We start from the raw sequence: 27,115 nt of genomic DNA, 5'->3' as shown, positions 1-27,115 counted from the left end.
CAATCTTGAGTCTTAGTCTGGGGCCTTAAATACCAAGTGAGAACAAAAAACTCCAAAGAAGTCAGGGGCTTTCAAGGGAGAACAGCTTTTCTCCCCTGAATTTGCCCAGCCTCCCTTTTTTCCCAGCCTTCCGGATGGACAGACCTACTCCTGGACACTGCAGATCCATGCTGAGCTACAGGAGGGGAGTGAGTGCCTCAGGGACTGAAAACCCTGCAGAAATGCAAAGTTTCCTTCTCCCATTCCCTTTGTTTTTTCCATTCCAGCGTTCCTGGGAATCTGGATTGTTCACAGAGATAATAGCAGAGTATTCCTCGCTCCAGAGAGCCGTGTCTCCAACCCTCCCTGGGAATCACGCAAAGCTGCCGTGCCTTCACCTTTCCCTCCAGCATAATGATGAGCAAACTGCTCCCGAGAATAATATAAGTAGGTGTCCTTTGGGACAACCTGAATGCTCAGGACCTGAGGGCTTCAGTTAAAATCCTTTCCTGGGACTTCTGATAGAGTCAGCTGCACTGCACGTTTCTCCTGAGCCCCTCATATAAATTGTTGATGAGTCAGTGGAAACAAGAGATCTGAGTGTTGGTTTCATCAAAGGCAAGAAAAATTACCCTAATTTTTGTGGATTGGGTTTCACCAGGTGGGAGGAAATCTGTTGCAGAGACCACTGATACCGTCTGGAAACCTGCCCACCCTTTGCAGCCTCAGCTCGCGACGCTTTCTGCTACCACCTCTGCTACCACCAGGCTCCTAAATACAGGAAAACCTCTTCCAGCCCATCCTCCTCACCAGGCTGAAGGGCTGCATCCCCCACCCCGGCGCAGGTGACGGGGAATCTCTCCCCCCTCCACCGCTGCCCACCGGCCGGGGCAGAGGTGGCAGCAGGAGGGGGGAGCGGGAGCCGGGAGGGACCGTGTCCCCGTCCCCCAGCACTCATGTCCCCTGTTAGATGAGTGGTCAGCATCTGGAGTCCTCAGTGGGAGGAATATGATGCTCATGTCACTGGTTTCTTCTTCCTCACTTTTGGGTCCGCTTGGGGTCATTTTTAGATGTTCGCTAACATTTCTATACCCGGCGTTTTCTCCACTGGTCTGCAGCTCCACGTTAAACCTGAATTTACTATATGCCATGACATTTACGTATGTTAGATACTATTTTTTTGTTCTCCTTGCTACCCCTAAAGTCAGTTCTGCGTGTCCTTCACTGACCGCTAATGAGCTGTTTATAGCCATGGGGTCTCCACTGCTAATCCTGGGACCCCAAGTCTCACCATCCCATGTCTATGCTCCTCTATGCCACATCCCACATCTCCACTTCTCAAATCTCTACTTTCATACCAGGCTTATATTTCTCTATCCCACATCATTATATTAGAGAAAAAAATATTCTACAAAGAATAACTGCTTGCTACCATTACCTGTATAAAACTAGGGCTGTACCATACAAACAGAAGTAAAATAAATTAGCCATAGCTACCTGCTCAGTTAGAAAAACTGCTGTTACTTCTAAACCAAGCACAGGGCATATCACTATGTCACAGGGCTGCGGATATCAGGGTTGCATTGTGGAGCCCCATCTTCTCACCTCCACGTGCCCTGGGGTAAGCAGCACTGGCACCCTGGGCTGGGGGACAGATGTGTCCCTCCAATGGCTCATTGAAGAAGTTGAGGTCAGGGTGCAGGATTCTTGTTTTCTCCCCAATCTGAAGGAAAAATGCCCGGCATCTCAGGCAAGAGACCACTGCCCCACTCGGGGTCTCTGATGCCTTCACTGCTGTGTCCAAGCCGCTGCCGAGGACCGGGGGATGGAGGACAGGCTGACGGCTCGCTCTTCCCCGCCTGCTTCATTACCTCCAAAATTACACACACAATAAACGCCCAATTAAACACTTGCTGACAGAAAGGCATCTAGAGCAGGAGGCAGCATGGCTCTACAAGGAATATTCCCCCCCCATCCCAGGGGCTCCGCTTCCAGTCAAATTCATGTAAATCACACATGAATTCCCGTAATTAATCGCTGCCGTCCCCAGCTGCGCACATGCTAGTGCGAGCGATATCGGACGGAGCGGGCGTGCAGCGGAGGTGGAGAGCTGAGCCCACGTTCACGCACAGACACCAGCCAGGTCAGGATGAGGCCAAGCCGGGTACCACGTGTGCTGGAGCAGCAGCACTGGGAGATGCTGGACGTTCTCCCCAACAGCCCCCAGCTGCAGTGAGATGGAACCACCTCGGGGCTTTGCCAAGCAAATTGGCTTTTTTTAACCAGAAACAACACAACCTGTCGGGTTAAGTCCCCATTGAGACATGCGGTAAATTCACCTAGCCCCAAAACTTGATCTGACCCCAGGGTGGATGGAGCCAAGCTGCTGTGTAGCTTCTCTGGTGTCTCATAAGGACCAAGCAGCATCACCGCGGGCACACAAGCCCCCGTCTCGCCCCCCTCCTCCACCAGCCTCGCCTCCGTGTCACCCATGGGAATCTGATTATCAGCACGATCTCTGCTGCCATCAGATGTGATCAAAACCACAATTCAATTAAATTTGATTGGATTGAAAGCTGAGGGTTTCAAGGAGACAGGCATGTACGCCCAGAGCGGGACACCGTTCCCCGGGAAAGCGGGCTGAGATCTGCAGGATGGTCACCCCTAGGCGACGAAAAGCCGGGATGCGGCTCCGGCCCCAGCATGAACTCCATCCCTTGGGGCCAGGAGCCTTTGCCCGTGCACGCATCTGCCTTCTGGAGGATCCCAGAGAGAGTAAGGTGAGCCCAGCCTCCCGGAGATGCTTTTAATTCTTTCTCATCTTTTGAAATCAAATAAAATTCCGAAGGAGAAACTTTGTCATCTAAGCAACGGAGGGGGGAAAAAAAAAACCATGCCTGGAGATGAAAGGGAATTCTAGATGGGTATTTCATCTCTTGCTCTTGTAATGAAGGTGAAAACAAAAAAAAGAAAGAAACAAACAAAAAATCCCAGACACGGTTAATGAGCTTTGCATTTAAATATGGCACCAATGTCACCGCGCAGACTGTTCCTTCAAGGTCCCGCGTACTTGCTCACACTGGGCGACGGGTGCGGGACAGCCCATTGGAGCAAATATTGGATCAGATTAAATTTCACTAGTGTTTACTAAATAAAACATGCATTTCAAGAAATCAAGAAAAAGTTCGTTAAATATTTTAGTACATCTGGTCTCCTCTTCCCCACCCATATACGGACTTACAAAATGCTTTGCATATTTATTTTAGCATGCACTAGATTTATTTAAAAATAGCATCACCAGCACTGGAAACAGCCCACTTGCTTTTCATCTAGATCTTTGCATTGAATCAATGAATCCAAAATTAAACAAGGTTGGGTGAACTAAATCTATACAAGGACCTATTTGCTGATCAATACAGAAATGGATGCCTGGGCTCTCTTTACTGTGTGAAATATGAAGACTTATGAGAGAGAAATTGCTTTTGTTATTGTATTAAAAAAAAATCAGATTTAATCTCCCCACATAAAAAAATTATTTATTGGAGAGATGCTTTCTCCTAAATAATTCATGCCGGTTGTATAGTACCCAGAAGAAAGAAGACTCCTGTCTTCCATTCCTAATGAGAGGGAAAAAGACCTCCAATATTTTTCTTGGATTCGGTTTTATCAGCACAAGGAGCTGAAACCGTCCTTGGCTTCAAGAGGGTGTCCTGCCCCACCACCACGGGGCAGCTGACTCCCCCAAAACACAAGGAAAAACCACAACACGCTGCATATGGAGGGAGAAGAGCTTCAGACACGCCTGGAGGCCAAACTCAGGTCACCAGTAAAAGACACCTGGTTTTGGCATTGAGGTTCAAGGGATGATGATGGTGACCGAGTAGCCAGAACCCATCTGACAGAGGCAAGAAGGGTCTCCTGAAGAAGCCACCTTAATATGGCCATCAAATAAATCCAGCCTCCACGCTGCCTGTGGCTGGACGTATTCCTCCAAAACAGGGTGGAGGTGAAGCCACGCCGGGCTGCACCGAGCACTGGCTCCCGCAGCAGTGTGGAGCTGGAAGAAGACCGAAAGTCAACCCAGGCCACCCCATATGAAGTACATGGGAGACATGAGCCACAAAGGTCAGTGGAAATCTCTCCTGGCCCAAAACTGGGACAGAATCAGGGCTGAAGAGCACGGATTTGGAAAAAAAAGATGATTGGCCTTTTAGCGCATCTTGGGCACAAAATTTGGGGCTGGCTTTGGGAACTGCCTTGCACAACCACATGCTTGGCCAGGTCCCCTTCTCTGAAGCACGCTGCAAGAATTGATCCATTGAGGGCTGTACCTGCTCCGCTCTGAATAAATCTGCATATCAGCTGCTTCCATGAATGAAAAATGCATGTGCCAGTAAATTGGAGGTGAAATAATACATCTGTTGTCAGCACTCTTTTTTTTTTTTTTCTCTTCCACGAGTTTCATTAAGGAGAGACATATCGTCTCTGATAAAGTTAACACCACCAGTTCACTAATTGTTCCTGACACTTCCCTGTTGCTTTGATGAAGGATTGCTGCAGAAACACCAGCCCCAGGCAGGCAGGGAGGGATAAAGTCACTTCTTTGGGCTATTTCTGGAAGGAAACACAACAAAGCTGCAGAGCCTATGCCAGGGAACAGCCCCGAGCCGTGGCGAGGCCGGGGACACGGGGGTGGCAGGGGTGTCCCAGGAGCCCTGCGAGGTGCCAGCACTGGATTCGGATCCTGCAGTGCTGCAGCGGGTTCCCGATGTGCTTCCTCTGAATGAGCAAGTGCATGAATGAAAGGAGGAATGAGAAATAGCTGACCCTGGCCGGACATATCATGGGTCCCCCAGGGCAAATGGAGCTCGAGGGACAATTCCAGCCCCAGCTTCCCCGATCACCTTCATCCACCTGCATCTTTCAGCCCTTCTCCAGGCCAGGAGCCGGGCAAACCCAAAATGACGGGTTTTGAGCCCAGTTTCCTCTCCACGGGATGCTGCTGCTCCAGCCGTTTGCATCCACGCAGGGAAGGACACCATGGTGCGAAGGATGCAGAGGGACCGGGTGCTCGGTTCCCACTCACACCTCAGATGATTTCAGCCCTCCTGTGGGCAAGGGGAGGGTGGTCGTAGCAGCCAGCTCCACTCGGCATCACCTCGGGATGCCTGGAGAAGCCAGGTGGGACAGTGACAACGCCAGTGCCCCCCACCTCTGCGTGAGCCCCTTCCCATCCCCACGCTGTCCCCCGTCCTGTCCCTGTGTGGCCAGCAATCGGGTTAGCAGCTTGCAACACGCCCGAGCACACAGCAAAGAGGCAACAGCTGCTTCCTGCTGGCCCAGATCGAGGATTTTAATTAAGGAGAAGATTTGGGGGAATAAAAGGGAAGATCCCTCCCGAAGCTGTAATTAAAGAAACTCAGGGTGAGGCGGGATGACGAGAAAGGACACGTCCTGCTGCCGATGGGGCTCAGCTCGGGCGGGCGGTGCAAGGGGAGTGGAGACCCCCACCATGGCCCCGTGATGCTGGCGCAGCCCCCTCCCCAAGGGGAGATATCGCCCCACACGCAGGTCACAGAGGGTGCTCCGCACCCACAAAAACAACCTTTCAATCTTTGCTGAGGTCCCCCAGATCTCCAGCAAGATTCACTGAATGTGGAGCAAGCAGGCACCCCAACCTACATCAAACCCAAATTCCTGTCGATTCGGCTCTGAGTTATGGCAAAGGTTTGCCAGGCTGGCGAGGCAGGAGGGTCCTCACGGTGCATGCGATCCTGGCCCCAGTTCACCCCCTCCGAGCCGAAAGGGGCCAAGTCAGAACCCGGGAGGTCACTGTGGCCTTTGGGAGGTGGGTGCCACCGCTGCCAGGACCCGTGGAGCAGTTCTGGGCTGTTTGGAGAGGTTCCTGAAAAGCAGCATGGCTTGCAATTTGGTGTGTGCCAGTGCTCCGGGAAAAACACCGTTTCAATATGGTGCTGCTGAGAGCAGCATCACCAGCCAGGATGGATGACCAAGGGCACTGGACCTCCCACCCCATCTCCAGCGGGATGGTTGTTCCTGGCCGGAGAGGGTCCGAGAGCTGCGCCAGCTCCCGGTGTCTCTCCATCAGCTGCCGAGCCAGGCACAACTGTGCTGCCAGCCCGCTCAGAGCTGGTGCTGGAAACAGGCAATTTTCTCAAACATGTGGTGAGCGTCTTGTTTAGCTCTTGGTGTGTCTCATCAGCTCTGGAGGAGCAGCTCAACCCCGTGGGCAACATCTGCTCCCCAAAACCCCCTTGTTCTGGAAGAAGAGGCTGCATGGCTCCCTCCAACACTCAAAAATCCTCCAGACTTCAGCAAGAAGGCACAAAGCCAGCCCCGGACAGGGCAGCAGGGTCCATCCTGGCCCCATCTGCTGCTTGGACCAGTCTTGAGCCCCAGAGCTGCACATGGGACAGACTTTGGAGATGGCTCAGGCAACCCCAAACCTGCTCAGGAGTCTCCCTGCTCCCATCACTACACGGGATCACAGGGACAGTCCTTCCTGGCCACCCAAGAGGGAAAAAAGTCGATGGGAGTTTACAAGCCCTGATGCTGCACGTCCCTGCATGGCTATTTGGTGCAAACCAGCCTCTTTCCAAGCCCCATGCTTGCTTCCTCACGGTACCCTTAAAAACCCCTAGTCCCTCTTAACCCGAGCTTCTGCTTTGCTTCTTTAATAGATGGGAAAGGGAAGAGGAATGCAGCCAACCTGCCGGACCAGCCAGCAGTGAGCCAGGTACTTGCCACAAAACTTCTCTCTGGCACCAGATGCTGAATGCCTGCAGAGGTGGGGGCTCAGCACAAGGCAGCGAGCAGGGACGGGGGCCGCGGTGAGACTCTGATAGTGGGAAAGACCCCATAAAACATGTTTCCAAATGATCACAGCCAACTTCGTTAGCGGTGATGGCCACAGGAGCCGGGTGGGACCTCAGTCCTGGGACCCAGAAGTGCTGCAGGAACCAGGGTCGTATCCTCACATGTGTGGGTAGACGTGGCTGTGTCCAGAGCTGTGGGTCCCTCGTCACGTTAGGGGCCAGAAAATGAGGTTTTGAGGAGAAAGGTGCAGCAATGGTCCCTTGTAAGGGAGAAGAGCCCCCAGGTGAGACGTGGAGCAAAGCAACAGACCCTGGCACATGATAGCCACAGCGTAAGTCCCCCCAAAAAGCCCAACAGCCCTAAAAAAATCAACAGGGTGGGAAGACAAGCTGGAGGCACCACTCCCCGAGAAGCCCCGCTGCATCCTCCTGGCTTACCCCAGGCTCCCAAAATTGCACCCAACAACGTCGCCCATCGCTCCAGCCCAGCTTTGCCGGGTCGTACCCTGTCCCCGGAGCTGTGCAGCACCAGCCTGTATCGATCCGGGTGAGGCAGCACCCGATTCGCATGGCAGCTGCTGTGTATTTACAGAGCAATTACGAGCCCTTCGAGGCGGGGAGGCAAAGAGCATCCCTGGGGCTCCTGTTCCCAGGGCTGGGGGCAGCTGCACACGAGCTAAATGCCTGCTGCCACCAGCAAGGGCTCACCAGGCAGAGTTTCCATTGCACAGTCACATCCTGGGGTACCCTCAAGCTCATTCAACAGCTTCTCGTTGCCAACACGGAACGGGACCTGTTGCAGACAATGATATTCTGCAGGGCCTTTGCAGAGGGTCGAGACGACCTAGGAAAAAATTAATTGCCTCGCTGAGCCGGAGCGGCAATGCTCACGCATGCAATGCACACTTCATGGTATTCGGGGCAGCTTCAGACCCAAGCTGGAGCTTTTGTCTGAAACCTTGGATTTAATTTATGAAATCTCAGCTTCCATAAGAAGAGAAGAGCATGTCACTCTAGAAGAGACATAAGCAGGCCTGAGCGAGGAATGACACCGAGGAAAACACAGCTGATATGAAGGTAACTGCTTTAGTTCATTGAGGTTCCCGTCTCCTCCACTCCGAGCTGCTCCGAGATGTAAATCAAGTGCAAAAGCCACCCTGGCTCGCCAGGCTTCTCCGCAGCCCTCTGCCCACGTGCCTGCAGCACTTGCCGCCGCTCCCGGTGTCTGGAAATAAACAGCCTGTTCCAGCACCGCTTGGTATTTCGAGAAAGGTTAACGCAGCATGTGAGGGGCCAGAGCCACCGCTCACAAGGGCTGGAAAGCCTCCAGGCAAACTTGCCAGAGGACCGGGGCTCCCTGCACAGGAGGTGACCTCCTCGGCCCCCCGCAAAGCGTTCGCTTCAAGCTTCGGCATTTTCAGGCTTTGCACTGCTAAGGCTTCCTTCTCCCACCCCCACGTTTCCCCACCAGCATTCCCACCTCTGAAAAATCAACAGGAATTTCAAGCCAAGAGGGAAGCCGGGAGGTCCGCCTTCACTGGGCAAGCCGGGAGTTTTCCCCCTGCTTTGGGGCTCCTGCTGAAGGCAGTAGAAAATCACCCCAGTTTTTCAGCACCCCATCAATGGGGAGTTGTGCTTGGCCCTGGTGCAAGTCCCAGGGGAACGCAGCAGCAAAGCGGCTGTGCACGGACCGGCCCTACGGCTTGCTCCATAAACACGCACACGCTGGGGCTGCATTTGCAAACCTGGCTGCTAGGATAGACAGAAAAGGCTTGGAGATGCTGTATCCAAGCCAGCGGCGAAAACAGAGCAAAGCTTAGAAACCCGTATCCAGGGATGACCAATGATCAGGGGGAAAAGGGAGGGCACCAAAACACCTGGATACTCATGATTAAACCAGAGCTTGAGCTCTCCTCACCCCAAAACAAGCCACCTACCCTTCTGTTTGGAGAGGAGAGCTAGGAGACATCCAGAGCAGCTCACCACGGGCAGCAAAGACCTTCTCCACCCAAGTGCACCTCACTTAACCCCTTCCCTCTCTGATGGGCTGCACCAGTCCCTCCGGGTGCCAGCTGAAATGATTTTAAAGCCTCTCTCCAGCCTGGCTGGGCCTGGAAAGGCTGATCCATATTCCTGAGGTCTCATTGGTATTCTGCAGCTTCAGCTCATTAGCACTTAGGTGCTACAAGAGCGGGAGCGTTGGAAGTTTCTGGGCGAGACAGCTATTAGGGGAGGATTGAACACATCTCGCACAAACCAATGGCCTGCATGAACTCTCTAATTTACGCTATCGATCTAGAAGGTGCCCACAGGCCACCTGAACCAAAAAAAAAAAAACCTGCCCTAGATACAGTCTCAGCTGCCTTCAGAAAAAGAAGAAAAATTAAGCAAAATAAATAACCCGCAGCCCCAGAAAACTGGCTGCATCATCACACCCCCTGCTAATGCTATTAGCCAGCCCTCCTCCGCAAACGGCTCTTCAGGAACGGTGCGAGCTTCAGCTCAGCAGCTCCTGGAGAGACCCACCAGCCCACCAAAGGACCAGTATGACCAGTACGAACGCCCACGCTGTACTGGGAGAACGCATTTGGGGGTCTGCCCTCTTAGAGAGATCGTGCTCCCAACACATTCTGCTCAGCAAAAGGCAGGGAAAGCTGCTGGCACTTAAATTCGGGAGGGCTGAGCTGCTGCAGCCCTGACGGTCCCGATGTCCTCTCCCTGTGTTGGATGCGCTGAGTTTTCCCTTCTCTGCGGCGAGAGCTGTGTCCTCCTCGCCCGGGTTTGGGCACTGCCTGTTTACACCTCGTGATAGACCCACGGGGATGTCACCGGGCAGAAAAAAAAACTCTTTTTGCCTGTATTTGAGACAAAGGGGGGGAAAAAAACACCGTTTCTCCTAATAAGGGAACTCAAAGTGATGAATTTTCCGCTTCTCCTGAAGTTCTTTCCTCGGAGGCACTGATGCATTTTTAATGGGTCTCGATGTAGCTATTAAGCCAGTAATTGAAACAGAGAGCCCTCCAGCTCGGCCCCAGCCCCGCAGCAGGTCGGGCCCCCTCCGAGCGCGTTCCCCACAGCCGTGCCGGTGGGTTTTCCTGGGGTCCTTGCTCCCCCCCCCAGCATCACTGACACCCCTGGGGTCCCACCTCCGGGCAGAGCATCGCCACCGAGTTCCCGGTCCTTGAGGGACCCCGTATCCCCAGCCTGACTCTGCCTGGTGGGGGGGGGGGCTGACGGGGAAAATATTTAGGGAGAGAGCCATCCCCCCCCCCCCCCCCCCCGCGCCGGTACATCATCCCCGGGGGCCGGCGCCGGGCGCTGCCTCCCCCTCGCGGCCACGGGCAGCCCCTGCCGCCCTCGGGGACCCCCCCGGGGTGGGGACCCCCCCGGGGTGGGCACCCCGCTGTTCTCCTGTCCCAAGCAGCCCCCCCACCCCTGCAAGAGGCACCCACCCTCCTGCCCGGCCCGGGGGGGGGGCGGGGGGAGAAGCAGAGCCTTGGTTCCCCCCGGGCAGCCCTCCTGGGGGGGGGGCTGCTTTTGGGGTCCTGGCTGGTACAAACTCCCTCCCCCAGATTGGGACCAGTGTTACCCCCCAGTACGAGGAGACAGCACGCTGGTGGCAGTGGCTGCTGCCCCCCCCCCCCCCCCCCCCAATCCCTGGTGGGCTCAGGAGCCTGAACAGACCAACGCCGATGCTCCAACAGCAACAAGAAGGGACAAGGAGCAGGTTTGAGGGTGAATTTTATTGAAAAACAAACGCCTGGGTTGAATGGGTACAGACCGTTCTCAAAGGTACAAGGTTAGAGGGGCTAAAAAATCCTCGTCCACCTTAAAGCCAAGCCGTTCGCCCCCAGGGCTGCCGTTCGATGCAGCGGGACAGGCCGGGAAAGCGTGGGATGTGGAGGGGGACGCGCAAGACCCGCGTGGAACGAAGCGGAGCAAGTGGCAGAGGGAGGTGTTGGGTTTGCCTCTGCAGCAAAGCCTTGCTTCATTCCCAGGGTCCCAAGCCCACCCCAGAGGCATCGCCCCAGCGTTTGAAAGGGCAGATGCTCCCTTTCCCCAAAATACAGGAATCGGGACTTTCTCTAGGAGAAGAAATGAAGCAAAAACAAAACAAACAAACACAAACACATGCAAAAAAAAAAAAAAAATCACCATTCCCCAAAGCACCAAAAACGGGTGAGATAAAGGAAGGGGAAAGGAGTCGAAACAAGGAGAGAAGGGAAAAAACAAAAGCTCAACATCAAAACAAAAAAACAATCCGAAGTAACCAACTATGGGAAAAAAAAATAAAATACAATTCTACATCTCAGCTGCAAAGCCGTCAAACCAAGCGGGTAAGGGTGCAGATGCTCCCAGAGAGCATCGGGTGGTTTGCAGAGTGGGATCAGGGAGGGAGATGTGGAGAACATCAATCACTCTCTTATTTTACATGAAGAGGTGGGGAGAGGGGTCAGGGTCGAACCAAAGCTGAACAGGGTTTGTCCAGCTCAGCCTGGGCTGGTTCTCTCGGGGTTTGGTGACTCGGGGAAGGGGATCAGGGCAGTGATGGGGCAGGGGGGAAGCGCTGCTGCATGATGCCCCAGCACGGGGGCATGAAAGACTGAAAACCCTTTGCCCTGAAGCAGCTTCCCCCAGGAGCAGCTCGCAGGAGGAGATGATGTCAAGCAGCCCCCTTCCCAGGCAGAGGGTCCCCAGCGCCGCTTCGAACCCCGGGCTGTAGGAGTGGGGAGCAATGAATTTCAGGGGACATCATTCTTCATTGGGTGGGGGACCCTGAACGCTGGAAATGCACCCTGAAATCCAGACCTCCAGGGCATGAATTTCAGGAAGAACGTTTTTAAAAGATTCAGTTAAAAAATAGATGCACTTCTTTTTTTTAAAAAAAAAAAAAAAAGTCGTCTTCAGCCAGGGTGCCTTCTACTGACCCCTTCCCCACCACCCCAAATTTAGCCAGAAAAATGCTAGCCATTTCACCAAATCTGCTGGCCACATAGACATTCACACATTCATCATTGATTTAAAAATATAATATATATATATATATATTGCGCACACACATACACACACACAAATATATATTAGAAAAGAAAAAAAATCCCTCTGAAAAGTCAATCTATTAAAAAACACAACAAAATCCACAGCCGGTGCGTTTATCCCGTGATCATATACAGTAGAAGACAGAAACCCCTTTTGCTCCCGTAGCTCCTTGCAGAGTGCTCAGGCTGGGAGAGTGGGGAAACACATCAGGTTTTCACAGTGGATTTGTTAGCGGAGAAGGAAATGCTCCTCCCTCCTCCCACGCAGAAGGGCTTTAATTTATAGCAAGTTAGATTAAAACTAGGAAACATGTTACAAAGTCCATTATATATAGACATAAAATGTACAACTGTCGGCAGCCCCCGGGCGAGTCGCTGGGGTTTCGATCTCGGCTGACACCTCGGCGGGCAGCTGGAGGCTTCGAAGGCAGTTTGGGACACGAAGGATGCAAGTACGGCCTCCGAAACGAGCGGCTGTCACAGTGCGAGGTCCTGCGCGAGCTCCAGGTTGGAAGGGAGACGGAGCAACGACTTCTGCAGGAGCCAGGGAAGGTGGAGGCGGGGGCTGCAAAAGGTGTTAGATGCCCGGAGGATGGATGTGTCCTCCCAGCCCAGGGCTGGAGGGGAGAGATGCAGTGCCCAGGGACCTGCTTCTCTCTCCATCACCTTGTGCCCATGTGGGGAAGGGAGCACTGTGTGCTGGATGAAATCCCGTGGGGAGAGCATGGGTTGCAGCTTGTGTCAAGGTGGGCTCATTGAAAAATGCCCCCTTTTTTTTTTTTCCCCTCCCCGCAAGGGAGCAACGTTATCGATTGAGGGAGGGGGTCGCCCAGTCTGGTGCTGCCTCGAAGGGTCGTTAAGATGTCAAGCCAGGCATTAAAACAGCCTCTGGTGTGAACGGCGGCGTGCCCAGGAAGCCCCACAGCCCCCTAAAAAGCCGCGTGGGCTCCTGGGGGCATAGAGCCAGGCACAACGGGAAAGCGAGCAAGATCAGACTCTGGGGAAGGGGCTTTGGGCAGGCAGGGGAGAAGAGTGGGGCAAGCGCAGCAGCATTTTTTGTCTCTGCCTTCCCCAGGCAGCAGAGAAACAGAAATCCCCTGCGCTGTGCACCAGGCTGCCGGGGAGGGGAGATGCCCGCTGGCACCCTCTGTCCTGGCCCCGCTCAGGTGCCACAGGCACGGTCCTCTCCCCGAGAGGGATACGCTGGCGTCAGCAGGGAATTCCCGAGCCTTCAGTCTCCGTGGCTTAGTTGGAAAGGTGTTGGCTTCAGAAGGCTCATCCTGGGGGATTTCGTTTAGAGGGCAAAGAGAAAAAGAGGTTGCGAGGCCAGATGGGGCCAGAGATGCCCACGGGTTGGGGGAAGTGTGATTTGTGCAAACCACCATTAACTCAAGTCCTCATTTGCTCTTCTGCAGGGAAGCCAGGATGGAGGGGACTGCACGAAGCCGTGAGGTTTAAGTTAGGAGTCTTCCCCGAGGATCTCTGTCACGAAGGAGGCCATGTCAGTCTCTTTGGTGTCGTGCAAGGTAAAGAAAGGGTGTTCCTGCCAACGAGACCAAAGAAAACATCAGCTGACACCCAAGGACAGACAAGCCCAAGAGCAGTCCCTGGGGGATGTCGCGCAGCTGGTGAGGTGCTGGAGGAGAGGTGGACACCAACCTCCTCCCCAGGCTCCCACAGATGCCATCCTTTAGCTTAAAGATTAACTAGCACTTTCAGGTTTGGCATTTCTAGGTTCAGCCCCAGCAGGACAGCCCACCTTGGCAGCTGTACTACCATCATTTGAGGTCTAAACTCACCAAAAGCAGGTAGCACAGAGGGAGAAAACACCTAGAAACCCTGACTTTAACACCCATGAAATCAACACACCCTTCCACCTTAGACACAGTACACCCATCCCGCTCCATACGTCCTGTTGTCCCATTTTCCTAGGACCTGCTGGACCATTTGTTTGACTTTTGAAAACACATTGCGATAAAGACCAGCAGAAATGGCTTCACGCTTACCATAAGTTCTAAATAGTTCATTCGCTCAGCGGGGTTCTTCCTTAAGCTGGAAGACAAAAAAATGGGAGAGAAAGGCTGTAGGATTTATTTCTTTTCCCCTATATGTGGTCTGACACAAGGGATCCCCTCCCCTTCCTAGCCAACATGACATCCTTCTCGTGGGCAGCACCCATTCCCCTCCCTCCTCAGCTGAGCAGGTTTGAACCACCAGCAAAGCGGCCAGGCAGGTAAATGGGAAAGCACAACTCATAGTGTTTTGCCACAAAAAGCACAAGCCAAGGAGCTCGCTGCAGTCTGCCCCGCACAACCTTGCTTGTCTGCACAGACCAGAACAAATGGGGGGGGAGAAGAGATGGTTTCCCACCACCCGTAGGGCGAGCCTTGCCTTGGTGGGCTCACTTCTGCCTGGCAACTCCAAGCAGCACCCAGGGAGCAGAGGAACACCCCGAGGGGAGCAGCTACCCACAAAACCACAGATCGGCTTTCACCCAGCAGTACCCAGACGCTGCCAGGGGTTCGTTCTCGTTTCATTGCCTCTTTGCCAGAAACCACCAAAATTTCAGCAGCAGCGACAGCAGAAGGGGAAGAGAAACCTCTGTGCCTTCCAACCAGCCTGGGTGAGTCAAGCCGAGAGCAAAACCAGTTTAGGCAGCGCTTCCTGCCATGGCCAAGCACCAGCCTCGGTACGGCAAGATGGGGAGGAATGGGCTCCGAAAGGATGACAAAGCCAGCCCCACGCTTTGCTCCAACCCTGACAGATCAGGGCTCCTCTTCAGCCGGGCTGGGAGAAGCCACCAGTCCCTGCCAGAGACTCACCACTGTGCCGTGAAGTCCACAAACTCCTTGGAGAAGCGATCGGCGGGCAGCTGGGGCGACGGCTCCTCCACCACTTGCTTGAGCTGTTGGAACGGGGTCCCCCAGGACTCGTACGGGAAGCGAAGAATGGCCAGTTCGATCTGAGGATGGAGACAGGCTGACGTGAGACACTGGGACGAGCACGACCCCACGCAGCCTGCCTACCTTAGCCAGCTCAGATTCAAAATGAAAAACCTCTTTCTTTACAAACCATTTTCAATTTGGGTCATACCACCTTTTTTTTTTTTCTTTTTTTTTTTTTTTAAATACAAAGACCCAGAGGCCAAAAATACTTCCTTTTGAGGCTGGCTCAGCATATTAATGCATTTACAGGAAGCCGCCAAAGGTATGTAAAATGGGATTATTTAAAAAGATAATAATAACAGCACACCGTTTCTGCACTGGCTTCCAAAGTGCTTTGCTCGCCATAAGGCAGCCTCTGAGCTTCAGGCTAGTACTGTATGAGCCAGACACAAAAAAAAATTCCACAAACCCAAGAAAAACCAAGTGCTAGAACATCACTTATGAAGACCTTTGCCAAAACCACCTCAATTACTGGGTCCTTCCTACACGTCACCTCTGCTCCATCACCCATTCAAGCAGGAAAAAGCCCATCACAGCTCTTGGGCAGTCTCCTCATGCCAAGGGTCGGCTCCCGTCTCGAAACGGTCAACAGAACCTCCAGACCTGCCTGGCAGGGTGGGACAGGATGGGAGGAATAAGAAACCTGAAAGGACATGGGGCAGAGCCAGATGCCCCTACGCGCCTCTGGTTCGGGTCGGGGAAGCTCAGCTCCCGCTGCTGGAAAACTGAATGAAGCCACCAGCCCAGAAAGGCCTGGATGAGCCCTGCAACTCAATGGCCCTAAAACCAGCCAGTCTGAAATCAATCAATCCTCTTCAGAAATAAAAAAAAACAGGAAGCCAGCCCAGGAGGAAGACATTAGAGGGAATCAGACAGGTCAGGGCTCCGTTCAGCTGCAGGCTGGCAGGCTTTCAGTAAGGTCCCCTCTCCCATCCAGCTTTGGAAAGGTTGAGAGATTTCATCATTCATGCAATCTCCCATCCCACAGCTTCCTGCATCTCAGGAGGAAAGCCGGAGCTGATTACATTTCCAGCCAGCCAGCCCAGCTTTGCTCTGCACTGGCATGGGGACACGAAGGAGAGGGGCTTGGGTTTGGTGCTGCAGACAAAACTAGCTGGGGAAGAGGGAATATTTCCCAAGAGATCTGCACAGCGCACACAAATGCAGAGATGCAGCACTCAAAGGCCACGGCTAACAGGGTGCAGGAAAAATTCCTGAAAATGATCTACCCACAGAGAGGCAGTCTCCTGCAAAGCGAGAGACATGTTCCCAGGCGGCATCCCCTTCGAGCCAACAGCTGGGATTTCCTTTGTCCTCTGGCGCCAGAAGATTTCAGCTGCTTTCTGCAAGATCCATTTCTTGCAGGAGGTAGATAAACCATCCTGAGCAGCTGCGATTTTGGAACTGAAAGTGTTTCCCCTTCCTGTTGGCTGCTCTGATTGCAGCAAGTCCTGCTGCAGGCAGGACTCGCTGCAAACCATGCACAGCACCCCTGGCTGCAGTAGGGCAGGCTAACTCGCCCTGATACTCCTGCAAGGCTTTGCTAACCCGGGAGGGGGCTGCACGCAGGAAAGCTGTGACCCCGCCGCAGCAAACCCTGCTCCGCTAACTACCTCTCCAGCCAGCGCATGGGGAACTGCAGAGCAATTAGAAGTCAGACTCTTGAATGCCCAGCTAAGCCCATTGTCATCCAGATAGTGCCCGCTGGGAGCCTGCCATCCACATCAACATAGTTCAGAGCTAAGTGGAGCTATTTGGAGCTGGCATTGTACACAACTAGCTCTGTGAAACCAAGTGGAAGGGTACAAGGGAACCACGTGGGAATAACAGGCCTTTTTGTATCCCCCAGGATCCAGCAAGAAGGGAGAGGAGGAAAGAGAAAGGGCAGAAAATGGATTATCTCCTGGCAAGCTTGCCAGCCAACTCGGCAAGAGCCGCAGCAGTGGTGAGCACACACCGGCTCACAGCTACCTGCCCTGGGTGAGGTACCCCTGTGTGCACTGGGCAGCACCTCCATCCTGTGCCCAGGGCATGTAATCTCATGCCTTAAGCTATCACGCTCAGGATTTAGTTGCGTCTGGTGAGCTGCCACTGCTGACGGCAGGGGTAGAGCCCAGCCAGAGCAGACCCCATCCCAACCCAACCCCAGGGCTGCAGGGTGCCGGACCCAGCCCTTGGCATTACCATTGTGATCCCCAGACTCCAGACATCCGACTTCACGTTGTAGCCCTTCTGGTTCAGCTCAGGGTTTATTCTTTCTGGCTGTAACAGCAAAATGGAAGATATTACAACTCTCTCATTTTCCCAGGGCAAACCCCACAGAGCAAATCTCTGGCTCCAAAACCCAGGTTGGGTGGATTCCCCTGGCTCATGTCCCCATGGAGGCAGGGTCTGAGGTTAAATCTAGCACTGATGAAAGCCAGATCTTGCTCCACACAACTCACAATCTCTCCCCTCCAGCTCCTGAGTGAGACTTGTACTATCCCTGCAGCATAATCCCTGTCCCAGGAGCATGAGCTACCTACACAGATGCCACAGATGGCAAAGGGAAATTCATACTGACTCGAGGATGAAATGAAATGATCCTGCCAAGAAAAGCCTCAGCATTTTCTAGCCAACAAGGAGCAGCCCTTCCAATCACCACAGCCACCACCAGCCAGTCTTTTACCCTTCTGCAAATGGAAGGTGGCAGAGGAAGAGCCTGCTACGGTATTAACACACACAGCAGGGCTTACAGGGAGGGTAATCCCATCCTTGGAGGACTCTGCTGAGTCAGGAAGCCCAGAGCACTCTGAAGTGGTTTCTGTCTCAGGACAGAGGTGAGCCAAGACTGATTTCTAAGCGGCAGCCTCTTCGAGTCAAGGCTGAAGGCTGCCGGCTCCAGTCCCACATGAGCACACTTACAGCCATGTATGGTTTGCAGCCAGCATCCATGGTTTTTGCAACTGAGTCCACCAAGTAGCCGCTGATCCCGAAGTCGCACATTTTCACATGTCCCTCCTTGTTGATCAGCACATTCGACGGTTTCACGTCTAAGAGAGAGAACACAAGAGGGCAGATCGGCCTTTGCAGAGGTATTGCAGAGCCTGAGACAAGATGGACAACTCCCTGCCGACCTGGGAGGGGACCAGGCAGGCCCTAACACAAGGGAACGGAGACAAAACCCCACCAGTCTTTTATTTCAATAAAAGTTGGTCACAGGTAAAACTGTAACCATGCCCTCCAGGCAGAACAGGCCTCCTCTCTAATGAGGCAGGTCCAAAGGTTGAAATAAAATGTTGAGGAGTTAATGCCCAGCTCCTTAGGAGAGGTTTATGTGGCCAACACAGCCTTAAAAGCCCAGCTCTACCAAGTTCTCAGGACAGCTTGTCTCATGCCCATCACGATCTGTCCACAAGTACAGAAGGAACGACACCAGAATGAAGAGCAGGACCTGGGTGTTACAATTGCTGTCTCTGATTTTTATAAGCTCTCCTTCAGTCCCTCACCTTGCTAGAACCACCCAGCCTGGAAGGCATGGGGATTTTGTCCCCGAGAGTTGCCTTTGAGGCACCTCTGTACTCAGAGATAGACAGAGATGTCCATAAAAATACAGGTAGTGAGCAATTCAGTTATTGTATTCAACCCTTCATCTGGAAAAGAGGAAGAGAACAACATCATGCAAGCAGACGCATGAGGGATACATCTCAGGAACAAGCCTCCTTGGGCATCTAGATCTGTCCACCACGGTCCTAAGTACCATTAGACCCCACTGTAGGCATCCCAGAGGGACACACCACGCGTCTCCTGAAAAGGAGTCCTCGCGTAATTTATTTCAAGGCTATATCTCCAGCAATATCACACTAACCCCATCCAGCACCTACCTCTATGGATTACGGACAGTTTACTGTGCAGATGCTCCAGAGCTCGTACAATCTGGGGACAAACAGAGCGAAAGAGTACCCGTTAGTCACACACGGCACCAGTCTCCCACTGCAAACACAGCACCGGTTTCTACGTGCTGCAGCCTCAACAGAGACCTCCAACAGGCTCAGGGGATGCACAAAACCACTTAAGAACCCAAGAGGCACTCACAGACACGGCCATTTTCCCCAAAATGTCTTCAGGGATGGTTTTCTTCTTCTCCAGTACTTTCTTGTAGAATTTATCTAGGGAGGTGTCCATGAGCTCCATGCAGATCCACACGTCGCCCTGCAGACGGAGAGAAAGCAGCTGAGAGGGAATTCCCTGGAAATCCCCAGGAGCTGAAGGGAGCGGTGGGAATGGATGAACAACTGGACACTGCCCCTTCCACACAGGGCAAGCAAAGGTCCCTGCCACACAGCCACTGTTGGCCATGGCCACCAGCACAGAGGCTCCGCACTAGATAGCGATGGACACAGATGTCCAGCTACCAGCAAAGCTACCTGCGATGGTCTCCCTTTGAGGGTCTACCCAAAATCAGTCCGGGCCATGGACACCGTGCTCGGCCATCTGCCATGGAAGTGAGGAATGGGACCTGGTCAATGCTGCCTGGAGGAGGCAAGCCTTTGACTTTAAGTCACAGCAGCATCTCAAACTTTGGTTTGGGACAGCGCAGTGCCTTCAGCGCAATCGCACAGGCCCCAGGTGCTGCAGAGCCCCCCAGCCATCCACCAGCTCAGTACCTCGCGGAAGAGGGCTCCATAGAAGGTGACAGTGTAGAAGCAATCAACTGTCCTCATGGAGATGTCCAAGTCCATCAATAACCTCTTCTGCTCCTGCGTGTTCACAGTCGCTCGAATCCTCTGAGACAAATATGAAAGAAGAGGGGTTTGACATAGGTGGGATAACACCACAATCCCTCAATCTGACTCGGAGGTCCTGTGGTTCTGAGGCCAGGGCAAGCGTTTTATGCTTATTTTGCAGCCAGTAGCACCCAGGAGATGCCCAGATTCCCTTTTCCAGACAGCACCTTAATGAATGATAAACCTTGGCAAGCTCTGCAGTGCTTGCAGGATCAGGCCAGCAGCCTGGACAAGCACTCTGACATCCAAACCTCGCACTGTACCTAACGGCAGGCACCAAGCCTGGATTTCAAAGCCTGCTGACCAACCCCACGGTGCCCAGCTGGTATCAGCGCAGACCCTTCAACAGCCAAACCACACCAGGAATACCAGGGACTGCCAAACCGAGCCTGTCCCCATTTTGCTGTGACTGGTGGAGGTCAGCAGAGTCTCTCCACTCCCTTGGAGCTGCACATCCTGATCTCCATCCCCCTCAGCAAGCAGCCGTCCTCACCTTCACGGCCATGATGGTGCCGCTCTGCGCGTGCCGGACTTTCTCCACCACGCCGTAGGCACCACGGCCCAGCTCTGAAATTGCCACCAGGTCATCAGCTTCCACCTCGAAGTTCTTTGGGGAGAGAGACAAAAAAAAAAAAAAAAAAAAAAAAAATCAGATACAAGCACGCTTATCAACAAGGGCGTCAGCAGAGGTCCAACGTTTGCAGCTCACTCACGCAGAGCATTTTGATGGTACCTACAGGACTCCACCAGCTCCTATACATACCAGGGGCACCATGCTTAGGGAAGATGGGTATATTTTTTGCTCTGTTGAACCAGAGCCCAAACCCTCTCACCCCGTACTCATCAGGGCTCATTTAATTCCCCCTCTGCAGCTAGAGAGCAGGACTTTCATCCTTTAAGCCAGGGCACGCTGCCACTGGAAAGGGCACCAAAGGTTGGTGCCTCTCTGCCTGCTCGGGATTACCCACACAAGGGTATTTCTGCGGTTGCTGAACTATTTGCAGGATGTTAACAGCTCCCGTGCCAACACGGGCAGCAGTCAGGAGCCTCTGCCACCGCTCCAAATCCCCGTGCGCAGCCGGGGATGCCCCACCTCGCCCCGCATCCCAAGAGATCACTGGTGACAAACACAACCTCCGTGTCTAATAACACCTTCACCTGTGCAAAGCCTCTCTTAGATGGGATGGTGCACACAGCAACCCAGCAACTCAATTCCTAATTATTGGGGAGTTCAAATGGGTTTTACCCACTTTCGATACTTTCTCCCACCATCAGAAAGCAGCCAGCAAGGTAAAACGTGAGTTGGCACCAGCAAGGGAGCTCAGGCAAGTGCAACTACCTAAGTCTCGCTTCAAGCTGGAAAAAAAACATCGCCAGCGCTCGGACAAGCGAGTGCCCCACGCAGCAGGGAGCCAGCGAGCTCCTGCACAACCCACAGACAAGTTTCCCTAAAGACGCGTTACCCTGTAATTGCCTCCTTTGCTGGGCAGGGCACAAACTGTTTGAGTGAGACGTGGGCTATTTTTGGACGCTGCGTTCATCGCTCCTAATAAGTCACAGGCCTGCTTTTAGCCAGGCTTTATCCAGCCTCCAGTTTTCCTCCGGTCTCAGGGAACAAAAATAATACCAGGATGCCAAATTGCCCCAGTAGCCACAAAGGCAGCGAGGGTGGGAAACATGCACGGCACAGCGCCGGATACCGTGCCTGCGAGCTACGCCCAGAGCGGAGAGGAAACAGCCTTTGGCGTTAAGGAGCCAAACTGGGAGATGTGGCTGCCGGGCTCCTGGCCAGCAAGCTCCCCTCGGCACTGGCCACGGCACGGCCAGCAGCGACCGGCTCTGCCGGACCTTGCTGCCAGCGCCGGCTCCATTTATTCGAGCCAGATGTGCCTGGCAGACGGCCGAGGCAGGGAGCAAGGGAGGTCTGTGCTTGAGCTCAGCGCTGAGCTATGCACCGCCCGGCACAGGAAGGTGCCGGCCCTTTCCTGGGCAGGACAGTGGATGCAGAAATGAGGAGAGCAGGGCTAAGGGGGACATGTCGAACCCCCCCCCACCCCGCCGCCCCGGGAAGCTGGCAGAGCAGCAGTGCAGGCTCGCAGCTCCTGCAGGGGCCTCCAGGAAGGATCTGGTGGTGCTTTTCAGGACACGTGTTCTGCAGTTGTTCCAGGTTATTGTTTTTTTTTTCCTGGCATTTACCCTAAGGCTTCCCCAGAAGCTGGCGGTTCCCAGCACACTCCAGGAACCAGCATCGCCCTGCCCAGCAACAAGAGGCGATGCACCGACGGAGCCGGTGCTCCCCTCCCCTGGTAATGGGACACACGGCATCGCCTGCACGGATCCAACGGACCCGAGGTCGTCACCCAGCCCCACGGCCTACAGCTGGCCTTCTGCCCAAGCCCTCTTCCTCCACCATGTCGCTCCAAAACACCTGGACCAGACCCCTCCTGTAAACACCGGAGGAGGCAGAGCAGGGATGGAAGCGAGTCTAGAGAGCTTTCCCCAAACTACAGCGCTCTTCCCTTGCACACACCATGCCCAGGCTGCTACAGAGAGCATCTCTCCCCGAGCTATTAATACACACGACACAATGGCCAGAAAACGGCACAGGCAGCAGGATTGTTCCCTGGACCCAGCCAAAGCTTCCTCTCCTCTCCCCTAACCCTAAAACCTTGCCCTGAGGCTGAGGGGCCCAGATCCCATCAGCCAAGCCACCTCCCAGCCTGGAAGGTAAGCAGCTAGATATAGGGCTGATCCAATGCATGGTATTTTTAGCTCGCTTGCAAACAGCCTCCTGCAGCCCCAAGAGAGCCCGTAACAAGAGAATGAAATAAAAGAGAGAGAGTGGCTATTTCTAGCAGTGTTTTTCATCAGGTCACTAGGAAAGTCTTTGGAGAGCCGGAGAGAAGCTTAGCGCCCAGCTCTTCCTGGGCCACGGGCAGTAACGCAGCCCTGCGGGTACGCAGGACAAAGGGGACTTTGTTTGGGGCAGCCGGAGAGCGCGGTGAGGCCACACTGATTTAGGGCGGATGGGCTGGGTCCATCCATTCAGACCCAGGTGGCTGGTGGGGCTATCAGGGGACTGCTGTGATCTCCCACTACGGACAAAACTGCACAGCTAGCCTTTGATGCCACCCATCTGCCTCGCAGGGACTGCCCGCAGGCAGGAGAGACCAGCCAGCGAGCGCTCAGGCTGAGAGACGAGCCGTCTTGCAGGCGGGGTGACACGTTCAGCTCCCCAGCAGTCACCGCTCTAAATACACACAGGCGCTCCATTGCTCCACAGGGGAAAGGTCCTGCTGTGGGATGTCTCGTCCCTGCAAAGATGCATCCCATGAGGCTGCACCAGGAGGGCACCATCCTTCTCACGGGGTGCTCTGAAATCTCAAGGTCTGATCTGACAGGTTGTCAGGCGTGATCCATGAAACTCTACGTGCATGGGGCAAACAAAATTGGAAGCAAGCAAAAAAGAAACCACGTTGTCACGTACTTTATCTCCGATGGTAATGAACGCTCTGGAGTCCAAGTTCCTCGGGGGCCTGCAAGAAAAGAGAGTGTATCATGAGAAAGCCCAGCTTCATTAACCTTGTTGGCCAGAGCCAGGTTTCACATTCCTTCGAGCACTTTCAGCCGCTGCTCTCCACCGTGCCTTGTTGTCGTGGGTTCAAACCAGCCCCCTCCAAACACTCACAAATGCTTTAATCGTGCCAGTAACACCTCAACCCACACCCACGAGGCACTCACTGCACGCAGGCAGCGAGAACCCCAGAGAGTCAGCTAGGCGAGACGTGCATCAAACCAACAGGCTACGAAACCATCCCTGCTCAGGAGATGAGCCCGAGGAACCGAGACCGACGGGATGAGACGTTTCTGTGGCAGAGCAGCTCAGCTGTCATGTTTTGACAGGCAGGTGTTGTAACAGGACAGCCACGTAGCCCGAAACGCACGCCGAGGGAACAACAGGTAATTCCTCACCCGTGAGTCATTTGTGTACACTCGCGGGCCTGTTTCAGGCAGCGTGGCAGGCAGAGCAGGCAGCACTTCAGTGTCACGCTTTGCACAACACCATGCAGGCGAAAGTCTTCCTTTATGGCTTTTTTCCTCATCGCTGCCCACTTCCCATTATGGGCAGCATGGTACTTTTAGAGCCGACATGAGCTTTTTGTCCCTCGTGCTTTGCTTCTCTGCTCTCCCCATCCCCTGGGACCTTCTAAGAGTGGAGATTGCCCAACTGGTTTAGCCTCTCAATTCCCGTCAGAGCAATAAGGCAACCTCCGGCTTCAAGGAAGTACTTCAAGCTCACAGCAAAAGCCTTGCACTGCGCAAATATTTGCACTGCAGCTTGAAAAGGAGCTGTTGGATAGCTTGCACCTGCCTCTGGGCATGCAAGCGCCCCGCAAACTCCGGCACGATGCCTTCTCGAGGGGAAATTCAAACACCGATAGGAGCAGAGACAGATGCACCCATGGGGGAAGGAGGTGGCTGTTGCATGCAGGGCTCGGCGTGTGCATGCTAGGCTGCACAGCATTAACAGGGGAGTTCCCCTGGCTCCCCCTCCAGCAGATCTGCCCTATCTACCTGGGGTTTTGGTAGTGTTATTTCCTCTTCGGGGATTTCACGGCTTTCCTGGAGCTGGGAGGGTCTTTAGAAAGGGTTTCTGGAGCAAACAAGGCTCAGTGGTGGAGATGCAGCAGCCCAAGGTGTTTTGGAAGAGCACCATGGAAGAGGAATTTAAGCCGTCTGCTCTTTGTCAAACCAAGTGCCACTACCCTGGGCTCTCCTCCACAGCATAACAAGCATCAGCTGCACAAAACAAACGGGGCAGAGAGAAATTACGGTGCCCTGAGATATAGCTGGGCACCGGCCCCCGGCACCGAGCGGTGTGCGGCACAGCAACGCAAGACATCCATGTCCTCCTCGCACCAAGGCGCGGAGCTGCGAACAACTCAAACTAGCCCTGACGCACAGGTCAGGGGGAGGATGCTCTGCGTGGCAGGGCATCCCCCAACCCTCATCCCCCTGCTCCTGCCATGGTCCAGCTGCCATCACCTCTTCTCTTCCCCTGCATTCAAAACCTTTCCCTCTTCTTCCCTTGGGCAGATTTGCTCTCTCCACCACGCCTTTGCCCTTTGGCACTGGCACAGCCATGGCAGGAAGACTGAAGTCTCCCAGCAGTCTCCTAGCCTTTGCCTTTCAGTCATTTCAAGTCAAACAGGCACCTCCCAGAGAGACACACGCTGTGTATGTGTGTGCGTGCACATGTGCATACGTGTGTAATTCCTTCTCATCACCCAGAAGCCAGAGCTTAAGAGAAAAAATTAACTATCCTGATTCTGTAAAGTCTACATGGGCAATCCCCTTGACACAGCGTTGATTCAACATCCAGCTCCAGAGAATCGCCGGCTGACTTTAAGCAACAGAGACACTTACGTTGTGTTGGCAACGGGCTGTTTGATGGGGACACATGTTATCCTCAGTTCCCGTTTCTTCTTGCTTTTCACTGGAAGAGAAGATGCACACATGAGCAACTGGCATTTTTACTTTTCTTCCTTCATGCATCTTCTTGCCTGCAGCAACCAGGTAGGGGAGGCAGGGCCTGGATCCCCTACACTGCAGCTACAGCAAGACAAGAAGGTCACAGAGCTCATGACCATTTGCCCAAAATTTCAGGCAATAGCCAGAAGCACAAGTGGGTCTCGATGTCCCTGTTGAGCGCTTGCCTGCAGAAATACCCAGGATTGCACTGACAGACAGCATTTTCCAAGTCTTGCAGCCAAGCACTGCCTTGCAGTGCTCCTCAGACACCCCAAAAGTGCTCTTTACCCCTCATGGCCATTAACAGTCCTCTCTCTTTGGGGATTTTAATTGCTGACATTCAGGAGACGGGTTAAAACCGTGATTTCTGCTGGGCGCTTACCTGGTTTGTGCGGCTCCAAGGATCCTTTGGAATCTGAAAGAGAGAAGGGAGACACCAGCTCAGCCTTCATGCTCCAGACCCACCAGGTACCAACCCCGCATCCCTCACGGTCCCACGCACGGCCCGGGGAGAGCAATATCCCAGCTACGCTGCAGGCAGACTGGGCTGCCGGAGCCCAGCCAAGGCTGGCCCGATCCCCATTTCTCCAGCCACAAGAGGTCCCCACGCCATTAGTGATGCACAGGGTTCCCGAAAAACGCTCCCTGTCCGGCTCCTCCTTGCCCCCACAGCCCCTCAGCCCCCATCCAGGCTTTCTTGGGAAGAGCCAGAGCCGTTCTGTAGCGTGGGTCAGATCTGGCACGGAGGGTGACGGCCACCAGACCACAAGAAAAAACCAAGGAGTCACTCCCAGCAGGAGAGGGGACACTCCACACCCAACGAAGGGAAACCAGGGCAAAACCAGACAGGAGCTGACTATAAGAGCCAGTAGCAAACTGGCCACAAACCCAGGCTTGCAGAGGCCGAGACCCCGCCAGACAAGGCACGATCCCATCAGGAGTGACCGGCGAGAGGATGCTCTCTTCCCGCTCCTCCCCAACTCCAAACGGCACTGAGATAACATAACCCGCTACCGCAGAGGGAAACGGGGTCCAGACAGGTCCAGGGCAGGCCAAACACTTGCAGATGAAACCACAGGGATAAGAGAGAACCAGCGTGGGGGTCCAGGGGACAGCAATGGGCACAGGAGACCTGCGCAGGGCTGAGAATCAGCTCCCTGTTGTGCCACGGACCCCCGGCTGCTCAGCAAAGCCTCAGCCGTTCCCCCATCGGCAAACAGCTCACCCACCTACCCCGACTCGCTGGGAAAATAAATAGACCACGGAGGGGCTGGGATGGGGGCTGAAGTGATACAGCTGAGAGCACCGAAGTCCTGATCCCCCCCCCCCCCCGAGAGACGAGGGGGCAGCTGTGCTTTGCAGTTAAAGGCGCTTCTGGCTGCATGGACCTGGAAGATGCATTAAAAAGCACAAAGAGCGAGGTGTGCTCCAGGCACCGGGCTGGGAGCGGATGGCTCAGCGTGGCCTTGGCCAGCCCTTCAAAAACAGCTCCTACCTGCCTGGCTCCTGGGAACAGGCGTGCGGACAAAGTCCAGCACTCCAAAGGCCGCCGGGGAAAGGAGGGGAGAGGCGAGGAGCTGGGATTTCAGCAGGAGACACAGCACCGTGTGAGAGCTCCTGCAGCAGCAGCGAGACAGAAGGACAATACCTGTCCAGCATATTCCCAGCACAGACAGCTCCTGTCCCCATCCCTGTGTCTGCCCCCCCCCCCCAGCTCCAGATGCCTCAGCTCAGACGGGTGCCTGAAACCCACTTTTCCAGTCCCGTCCTCCCCCAAACACAAACCTCACCGAGGCTGCAGGTGAAAGCTGGTCTGCAAGATACTGCAAAGGTCCCAACTGCTGGACCAGCAGCATCCCTCCCTGCTGAGGGAATCAGCACGGATCAGTCCATATCCCCATCTTATCTGCCACCTTTCCTGCATCAGAGCTGGCCCATAAGGGACCAGCACAGTTTCCGTGAGCTATGGGAGCAATGTGAACTTCCAGCTCAATGAAACCAGCCAGCAAGCCGCTCCG

General features: G+C 54.2%; 1 protein-coding gene across 3 annotated transcripts in view; it reads right to left on the bottom strand.

Annotated features, from left to right (window-relative positions):
• Positions 1–10,539: 10,539 nt before the first annotated feature.
• Positions 10,540–27,115, bottom strand: part of MAP2K3 (mitogen-activated protein kinase kinase 3) — a 35,451-nt gene continuing 18,875 nt past the window's right edge. For all 3 annotated transcript variants that reach the window (XM_030002243.1, XM_030002245.1, XM_030002244.2), the window contains exons 2-13: positions 25,480–25,512; positions 24,993–25,062; positions 23,053–23,101; positions 20,059–20,172; positions 19,446–19,565; positions 18,874–18,990; positions 18,663–18,714; positions 17,704–17,831; positions 16,984–17,061; positions 14,677–14,816; positions 13,861–13,906; positions 10,540–13,397 (exon numbers count right to left, since the gene is read on the bottom strand). In XM_030002243.1, the coding sequence (XP_029858103.1) occupies positions 13,314–13,397; positions 13,861–13,906; positions 14,677–14,816; positions 16,984–17,061; positions 17,704–17,831; positions 18,663–18,714; positions 18,874–18,990; positions 19,446–19,565; positions 20,059–20,172; positions 23,053–23,101; positions 24,993–25,062; positions 25,480–25,512 (1,031 nt within the window). In that variant the 3' untranslated portion in view covers positions 10,540–13,313. The remainder of the gene's footprint in view (positions 13,398–13,860; positions 13,907–14,676; positions 14,817–16,983; positions 17,062–17,703; positions 17,832–18,662; positions 18,715–18,873; positions 18,991–19,445; positions 19,566–20,058; positions 20,173–23,052; positions 23,102–24,992; positions 25,063–25,479; positions 25,513–27,115) is intronic.

This window comes from Aquila chrysaetos, chromosome 25, assembly GCF_900496995.4.
Source record: "Aquila chrysaetos chrysaetos chromosome 25, bAquChr1.4, whole genome shotgun sequence".
Lineage (NCBI taxonomy): Eukaryota > Metazoa > Chordata > Aves > Accipitriformes > Accipitridae > Aquila > Aquila chrysaetos.
The sequence above is the reverse complement of the archived record's forward strand: the minus strand, read 5'-3'. Positions and strand labels throughout refer to the sequence as shown.